This window comes from Squalius cephalus, assembly GCF_949319135.1.
Source record: "Squalius cephalus genome assembly, chromosome: 13".
NCBI lineage: Eukaryota > Metazoa > Chordata > Actinopteri > Cypriniformes > Leuciscidae > Squalius > Squalius cephalus.
Window position 1 is genome coordinate 18,345,350 of NC_137134.1, and position 9,155 is coordinate 18,354,504.

The following is a 9,155-nucleotide window of genomic DNA, read 5'->3' on the forward strand; positions in this document are numbered from 1 at the left end:
GTAAATAACACCAACAAAAAAAAAAAAAAAAAAATCAGCAATAAGCATATAGTATGAACAGGAGTGAAGTGAACAAACGTGTGTGTGTGTGAGATAGAGTTCATTTATGTGTACATTTTTTCATATTTATGCTGGATTTATTATTATTATTATTTGTGTTTTTTGACAAATGAAAAATAAAAACCCAAAACCCAGAGTATCACTTTTTCCTACATTATCTATCTATAAACAAAAAAAGGCTTGATTCTGTTGTTCTGAGGGTATGTGTGTGTGTGCGCACATCACACACATATCCTCAGAACAACAGAATCAAGCCTTTTTTTTGTTTTGTTTATAGATAGATAATGTAGGAAAAAGTGACAAAATCGTATGCAACTGAGATGAAGGATGAAGGGAAACATGGTTCCCTTCATCTCAGTTGCCTAAGATTTTTAACTAAGGAAAAGTCATACTGACCCCAAACACCATGTCTATTTAACATCAGACAGGAAACATGACATATGGCAGATGAGCAAAAACTAAACAATATCTTGCAGATGTAAATGCACACATCAACTATACGCCTCCATGATGTGTGCTATCTTTCTCAGCAATTCTGAAGAATTGTGGTATAAAAACTCGTAATTCTGACTTTTTTTCTGGCAATAAATGTGATCGTTTTGTCTGATATTCCTTTTACTTATTAATAAATTGTAAACCAGATTCCACGTTGATGGAAAACAACCCATTTATTTAAGACTTAGGAGAAGGCCTTTTTCTTTCTTTCTTTTTTGCTTTCTTGCCCATACAAAATGTTACCATGGTAACCATAGTTTCCGCCAAAAAAAGCCCCTTAAGACTTCTCCTGAAATCCTCAAAAGAAAAGCCCCGCAGAACCTACACACGTATTCATTTTCAGCACAATCCCACAGGATTTTCGTGATAATTTTTTTGTGGGGGATTTCCTGTAGGACTTTTAAAATCCAGGACTCGCGCAGTAACGTATGCTACTGTACAACCGGGAATTTTAGAGAACAAGTAGTGAACGACTGCAAATAATTCGAATATAAAATCTTACATGGTTTGAAGAACAACCGATATGTTTTATAGTATGGCCGAGTGGTAAACTGCTGTGGTATTTTTGTACTCGACAAACAAAAAGCTGATTCACAGCAGATACACAGTGCAAAGTGGAGACCTGCATAAGTAGAATGAGTATGCACATATTTCATAAAACACAACTTGAAAACAAAACAGTGCATTGTATTGTCATATGTGGTTTATGGTTAGCTACCCGACTGCCGCAGGGCTTTGTCTCGTTAAGTCAACCCTAATCGGGCATAATGTCTTTCATTTGTCTCATTGAAGGGGGAGGGGAGTGAAAGTATAGAGGAAGAGAGGGGGATTTAACATTCACAAAAAAGGCGACACCAACAGAGAATGCGCGATGGAGAAAAATGAGTAAGTATAACCGATTTAATATCGAAACCGTATAAAATTGCGACCCGCATATCTGCATTTATCGTCATGCTGTTTTACGAGCAAAGCGATCGCTTTTGTTCATTTGAATAGATCAGTCTGGGCTACTAGTTTGCGCAGTCCTTTCCGCCGGCGACGATTTTAAAGAAAGAAAACGCGTTTAGCATATGATAAAACTATGTAATAGGGTAACAAAGCGACCTGTATAGATGTGTGCACATATAAAATTAAGTATTTGTCTTAAATTAGAAATGGCAGGTCTTGCTAATAAAGTGTTTATTGACGTTGTTTTAACGGACCAGGTGCAGCATCTTTTTTCGTACCGCGATTGTCATTTTAGCGAACGATGTTCGTAAGACGCGTCGTTTTTTACCAACCCGCTAGTATTTCATTCAGTCACTTGACAAAAAATCTTTGCCAAAATGTCTCCGGTTTACTGGCAATGCATTGTTTACATTCACAATTGATCGACTTGATCGCAAAATTCTCATATCTGATACTGTAATATAACGAAGAGATGCCTGAATTGCAGCATTGTCTACAGCGAAAATACGCACATTATTCTGCGAGGGGCAGTACAGCAAATATGTAATCTGTATGATGCATACTTCATAAGTATATAGCCTAATTTCCAAGCGGAGGAATCCTTCATTGAACAGAAGATCCCAAAGTGATGAGGCTACGATACGGCGCAACGTTTTGCTAAATGACAAAGCAACATTATTGAATGTAGACACTGTATTACTGTAGATTGGTCGTCGTTTGTAGGTATTAAAAACATGTTAAATAATCATGATGTCAGAGGAAGCAGACTCTGTGGACATCAGAGAGTGTAAAAAGTGGGAGTGCTCGGATTGAGGAGGGAAAGCCATGTGTGTTATGTTAGGGACTGAGTACAGAGGGGGGATTGTCATGTAAAAGTAGGCCCAGCTGTGGAGAGGATTTTTGGGTGCTTTATTTCAGGAGGGGGTGGGGGTGCATGTCAATTGAGTATTTGTATCACATCCAAATTGAAATGGCTGTTTTTTTTTTCTTCACAATTCAGTTAACCCTGTTCACAACAACAAAAAGTTATATTACAGGTTGGTTAGCCAGAGTGCACTAAATGTGTTTGTGAATGAATACACATTACAGAAGTTGTGTCCCAAATGACACACTGTATACTATGTTCTCAACCGTGAACACACTACTACGCAATATTTATACAACAAAACAGCATATATTCTTGTTTTCTTTGAAACAAGTGAAAGAAACGATTTACCCATCGAGTCAGACATCCTATAACTAGTGTTGGCAAGATTCATTTTAACAAAGTTGTTTCACTGACATTTGAAAGAAGTTTCATTGATTCACCTTCATTTGAGAAATTGGTTGCACTTTATTTTACAGTGTGTGTACTTAGAGTGTACCTAAGAAAGTACTGGGTAATATGGGTTAAGGTTAGGTTTAGGGATAGGTTCAGGGTTAGTACTTTGTTATTGTAATAATAACTATAATAAGTACATAGTATGTACATGGGGAACAGGACTGTAAAAATAAAGTGCTACCGAGAAGTTTTACGTGTTTGTTTGCATTCCAGTTTGATGCTGTCACTCTAAATAACACTTTAATTGTTTTTTTGTTTTGCCACATTTATTAACTGGATTGAAGAAATGTGTGAAATTTGCATTGTGTATGATTCACCCACCTAACAAAGTTGGTTCTGGTAGAACCATTCAGAAGAACCAGTTATAAAGAATGATTCATTTGGATCCCCATTCCATTGGTTTTAACTGTGAAATTGTGTTTCATAGTCTGAATAAACAAATTTTCCAAGGATTCCTAATCAACGACATGTCACAAATAGACATGACTGTTCTTTTTTTAGCAGAGGTGAGGAAGAGGAGGAAGAACAGAGGCGAGAGAGGGGGGAGGCAGGTCGTTTGTATAGTTTGTGGTATCGTATTATTTAATCAATTAAAAAACCATCTATGTTGTTACATGTTTGCACGACCTTGACAAGCTTAAAGAGCCATGGACTCAAATCCCCCCAAAAATGTGTCCATATTTGTGCATGAACTTGAAACAAGCACGAAATCTTCATGGAATCATCATACAGACTATTCAATGAACTCATTTTTGCATCACACCTGTGTCAACTAACTTCTACTACCGAATCTTGTTTTAAAGGGCTGTGCAAGGGTTTGTTTCAGATGCAGAAGTGCAACTGTTCAAGTGAAGAATGTTAAATGCACACTGAGATCTAGACAAACAGTATTACTATTATCTCAAACTATGCGAAACAAATGTGAACATTTGGCAGAGTAGATTGACAAGGACAGCTTACAGAGCTTAAAAGGAAGTCATTTAGGGCAAGTGTTTGAAAACTCTAGACACAGTACAGACTGTATTCACACTTCATTTGTAAGAAAGGTAATTGAGATTAAATGTTCTATAGACCTTAATCAGGGTAGCGCCATATTTAATATTTGACAGGAATGAAAACAAGGCTGTGAGAGATAGAAGTACAGTGCATTCAATGGATTTTTAACTTTTCAGTAGACAAAACTGTTTTGAAAGTTGAAAATGATGTGATCTAGGACCTTTATACAGTGCCTGCCTTTGTTACAACCACTGTGTTCGAAATCGCAGTGTGTGAGTAGGTACTAAATTTGAATTTACCTCCCGAAAAAGTATGCTCCATATAATATGAATTATGGGTAGTATGAATGAAATTCGGATGCACTACATCCGCCATGTTCTTACTGTCATGTGACCTACAGTACCAGTGTCAGTTGCGTTGCTTCACTTCCATTCATAAATCCTCTCCCGTGGCCTCATGGGATAGTAAAGTGTCCATCATATGCACACTTTAGAATCTCACTAGAAGTAGTAGGTCATTCGGAGACTTTTCGCCTAGTTTTTCGAATACTGTGTATTGGGACATACTACTCTTTTGGCGTACTGTTTTTCGCAGTGTGTACGTTTGTCCCTCACAGCCTCGTTTTCATCTGCATTAAATTCAATATGGCGTCTAACATCTATAAGCACGAATAGATCAATAATTTTAGAGCAAATATACACCATTTATTAAATTAAATATTATTTTACTGTATTATACTGTATATTTTTAAATACAATTCATTTGAATTATTTTAGATTTTTATTATATAGGTATAAATTAGGGTGTTTGCATTACAATTTTTAACTTGAATGTGTTTTAAGCATTAAAATCACATTTTGAATGTGATTTTAATTGCCATCATGATAGTCAATGTTAAGAAACAGAAAGAGTTCTTCACAGTATTCATGATCTAATAACATTGTCATTTTGTCATCACAGGCTTGGGGTATTTCAAAATGTGTTCCAAGTTAGGCATTGCATGTCATTGTTTGTGTATATTGTGTGTTAATATCCGTTTGCAACTACCGTCACCATAACTCATTCTCTTTCCAAATTTGCATCCACACGGTTTATCAAATCTCTGAGATGTGTCTAATTTTGCTCCCCCTCCCCAGCCCCACTGGGAAGAAGTTCCGGAGCAAGCCTCAATTGGCTCGTTACCTTGGCAACTCCATGGATCTCAGCTCCTTTGATTTCCGCACGGGCAAGATGCTCATGAGCAAACTGAACAAGAACAGACAGAGACCCCGGTATGACAACAATAGCCAGACTAAGGTGAGAGGACTTACATCAACTGGGGGCTCAGTAAATTCATAAATGAATTTTCATATTCATAAAAACATATTCATTGTTCTAGATTTATAGCTGCAGAGTGATAGGCTGAGAAATGATCTCTGCATGGCTGGTGACCCTTTAAAACCAATTTCAAGCCAGTTTTATTGGTCAAGCTGGTCTACCTGCAACAATAACCAGAAACAGATCAGCAATTCCCAGTTTTTCATCAGGGTAATCAAGAATGTTCCGTCTTTGATAGGGCAAACCCGACCTGAATACATCCCTCCCAGTACGACAGACAGCCTCCATCTTCAAACAGCCCGTCACAAAAGTTACCAACCACCCCAGCAATAAGGTTAAGACAGACCCACAGAAGGCCATTGACCAGCCCAGACAGGTAATACGAATCTAGGGGGCCGTTTACACGACAACGTTTTCAACTAAAAACTGTTAATTTAGCCGTTCGTTTAGACGACAACGACATTTTGGGGGCCTGAAAACGCAAACTTTGGAAAACTTTGTTGTTTGAAATTTATTGTCTTTGAAATTTGTGAAAACGGTGACGTGTATGATGTTCAGTCTATAAACACGTAGTGTTTCTTTACAAAGTGACATCGCCAACTACTGGCCTGGCATGAATAATCGTTTTCGCGGCTCCGTGTGAACGGGGATCATTTTGATAACGTTGTTGTCTGTACGTGAAAAACGCAAAGGAAAACTGTTTTTAGTACATAATTGTCGTGTAAACGTGCCCTAAATTCTCACGTTTTATTCACCACTATTAGTAGTTTGTCATAGTGGCACAATGCTAATATAATTTTCATTGACAGCTTTTTTGGGAGAAGAAGTTGGGTGGCCTCAATGCCTTTGACATAGCAGAGGAGCTGGTGAAAACAATGGATCTCCCCAAAGGCTTACAAGGTACGTCTGGGCAAGATGAAGAACGTAATCCAAGTTTATTTTAAGCAAGAATAAATAAAAGTCAGTATGACATTAGTCAAATGCATTATTTTCCTGTTATAACTGTAAAGCTGCTTTGAAGCAATCTGTATTGTATAAAGTGCTACATAAATAAAGGTGACTTGACTTGAAATTATTCAATGATGCAAACAGAGTTCATTTCGTAAAGCAGCTCTAAAAAGAAACTAGTGTCATTGTTCAGCTGAAGTCAGTTCAGTGTTGATTCAGTTCCGTTGTAAAGATCATCAATTGTTAAATTAGCTAATTTAATCTATAAAGCAGTTCTGCAGAAAACAGTGATGTCATCGTCCAGCTCAGTTCAGTTCTCACAGCGTCAGTGCAGTCAAATCAATAATATTGTTGAACATTAAGTGTCCCGAACTAAGCAAGCCAAAGGCGACAGTGGCAAGGAACCTAAACTCTATCAGGTGACAGAATGGAGAAACCAGGCGCAGTTCTTCTCTGGCCAACGTATGAACATGGTGTGATTATGATTCAGGCTGCATCATAAGTCAGAAATCAGATTGTGGATCGGTAGCATTCAAATATTTCATTCAGTTCCTTTTGCTTGAAGATCGGATTCATCACGCCGGTATGGAGCCGAATGTGGTCATAGGGTCTTTGCAGTGGACTTGTCTGGTTCTGGTCTCTGCTGAAGATCTGTGTTGATGGCTGTCGTGTCGACAAGGTCTTCACAGGGGATTGTCTAGTAGACGGGGTCTCCGCTGAGATTCAGGGCCGTTGTGGTCGTCTTAGGGTGCAGGTTCACCATCTGATCTGGATACGGACCGGATACGGCAGACTACGGTAACCTCTGGATAAACAGAGACTAATATTAGCATGGATGCAAAAGTACATCGGGTGTTAAGAGAAGTGTTCCCGGTTCTGGTTGACCTATTTTATGCAGCCTAACAATACTTTAACAGATTATAGAATTAAATTATAGAAATTGATAATGTGTTTTGTGTCTGCCAGGTTAGAGAGATGTGTTTTTAGTCTAGATTTAAACTGACAGAGTGTGTCTGCTTCCCAAACAAGGCTAGGAAGGCTGTTCCAGAGTTTGGGTGCTAAATAGGAAAAGGATTTACTGTCTGCAGTTAATTTTGATATTCTAGGTATTATTTATTATCAACTGGCCAGAATTCTGAGATCGCAATAGACGTGAAGGATTATCTATGAATATGTGTTAAGAGCTCGCTCGAGGAGCTAAACCATTTAGTGCTATGTAAGTAATTAGCAAGGTTTTTAAATGTATGATATGTTTAATCGGGAGCCAGTGCAGTGTTGACAGAACCGGGCTAATATGGTCATACTTCCTGGTTCTAGAAAGAACTCTAGCTGCTGCATTTTGGACCAGCTGGAGTTTGTTTATTAAGCGTGCAGGGCAACCACCCAGTAGAGCATTACAATAATCTAGCCTTGAGGTCATGAACGCATGAACTAACATTTTTGCATTTGTCACTGAGATATATTTTTAAGATGGAAGAATGCGGTTTTACATGTTAGAAATGTGGCTTTCAAATGAAAGAATGGTATGAAAGAGCACACCCAGATTCCTAACTGACGACTCGACAGAGCAGCCACCAAGTGCTCTAGGTTATTATGTGCGGATGTTTTTGGTCAAATAATTAAAACCTGTTTTTTTCAGAATAAAGTAGTCAAATAGAGGTTTTAATCAATAGATGCTACTAAAATGAATTAATTCTATAATATTTCATACGTCACTGAAGGTGTAGGCCCTGGATGCACAGATAAGACCCTGTTGTCAGCGATTGCCAGTGCCCTTCACACCAGTGCGGCTCCCATCACGGGCCAGCTGTCCGCCGCTGTGGAGAAGAACCCGGGAGTCTGGCTCAACACGGCTCAGCCTCTCTGTAAGGCCTTCATCGTCACAGATGAAGATATCAGGTATTTCAGCCTTTTGAATGATGCACAGTATCATATTTCATATTATAAATGTATTTGTGGGATATTGATGTAAGTAATGTTTTGGTCACAGAAAGCAAGAGGAGCTGGTGTACAGCGTTCGGAAGCGACTGGAAGAGGCTTTGATGGCCGACATGTTGGCCCAAGTGGAGGAAACATCTAGTGAGGGAGACTCACTCAAACAGGAGGGAAATTGTAATGAAGACAAACAGGAAGTATAGCAAAGGTAGTTGAGAAAAAACGACAGTTGCGTATTTCCGCTCGTTTCCTGAAGGAAATAGTCACATAAACTGCAATCTCCCTCTATAAGCAAGCATTGTTTTTTTCACAGGTTATTCAAATGTGTCTGAAATACCTGCACATGAGTTTCCCAACACTGATCAACACACCACGTTATCATCTCCCAGCTTCGCTGAAAATCCATGTTCGCCCACCAGTTGGGATCTCACAGAGACTGTTGGCTCGGTTTTATTGTTATAATGTTTTAATATTCTGAATGTTTTCTGAAAGAACAAAATGTTGGAAAAGTTTAACAGTTGAACTGCCTTCTGCATTAAATGTTGTAAGGTTTTTTGTTTTTGTTTTTAGGGGGTATTTGGATTTGATTTGGATACAACAAATCAAGTGGGTGCTAAACTTTATCACAGCTGACCTAAACTGACCTGTTGATTATTCTCTGTGACTAAAAATGTTTAAATCTCTCTCTAAAAGAGAAAATATTGACTTTGCTCCCTGTTAGTATTGTTTGAACAATATTCCTAATTTCATAATTTCAAGTTGAAAATCAGTATTATGCAGTTCAAATTCAGTTTTTATGTGTTTTTCTCAATACCAAATGTTTTATCAGGGACAAGGCTTTGATAAACATTAATAAGTTACAAAGTTTGAAGGTATGGTTTGGTTTTCGACTCATCTGGTGCTTGTTAAAACTGCCTGATTTTTTTTCTTTATAAGCTGTTCATACTTGACACTGAATAACATTTCCACAGTCAGAACCTGGAATTGAAATGTGAATGGTGATTCATAAAATGTGACACGTGATTTATACTTAGTGATGTGTAAACATCCTGTGAAAAGCAACTTAACGAAACATTTTGCTGGGTGAAAAGTATGTTTTTATAAAAAAATGTTTTGTTCATTGCCCACATCATCA

The 9,155-nt window shown here is 38.0% G+C and overlaps 1 protein-coding gene across 3 annotated transcripts; it reads left to right on the plus strand.

Annotated features, from left to right (window-relative positions):
* The first annotated feature begins 1,325 nt into the window (after positions 1-1,325).
* mbd3b (methyl-CpG binding domain protein 3b) lies at positions 1,326-8,736 on the plus strand. Of its 3 annotated transcripts, none has more exons than XM_079891571.1 (8): positions 1,326-1,440; positions 3,326-3,394; positions 4,957-5,116; positions 5,376-5,513; positions 5,947-6,037; positions 7,807-7,984; positions 8,076-8,228; positions 8,334-8,736. In XM_079891571.1, exons 1-7 carry the CDS (start codon positions 1,427-1,429, stop codon positions 8,221-8,223), a joined length of 798 nt encoding a protein of 265 aa, XP_079747697.1. In that variant the 5' UTR covers positions 1,326-1,426; the 3' UTR covers positions 8,224-8,228; positions 8,334-8,736. The 3 variants fall into 3 exon arrangements, with proteins under 3 accessions (XP_079747697.1, XP_079747698.1, XP_079747699.1); XM_079891572.1 differs by having other exon boundaries at positions 3,329-3,394; XM_079891573.1 differs by lacking the exon at positions 3,326-3,394 and having other exon boundaries at positions 1,331-1,440.
* Positions 8,737-9,155: the final 419 nt, after the last annotated feature.

Coding starts and splice junctions, on each gene's coding strand:
- mbd3b (XM_079891571.1), top strand. Junction 5,514..5,946: donor CCATTGACCAGCCCAGACAG/GTAATACGAATC, acceptor TTTCATTGACAG/CTTTTTTGGGAGAAGAAGTT. Junction 7,985..8,075: donor GTCACAGATGAAGATATCAG/GTATTTCAGCCT, acceptor TTTTGGTCACAG/AAAGCAAGAGGAGCTGGTGT.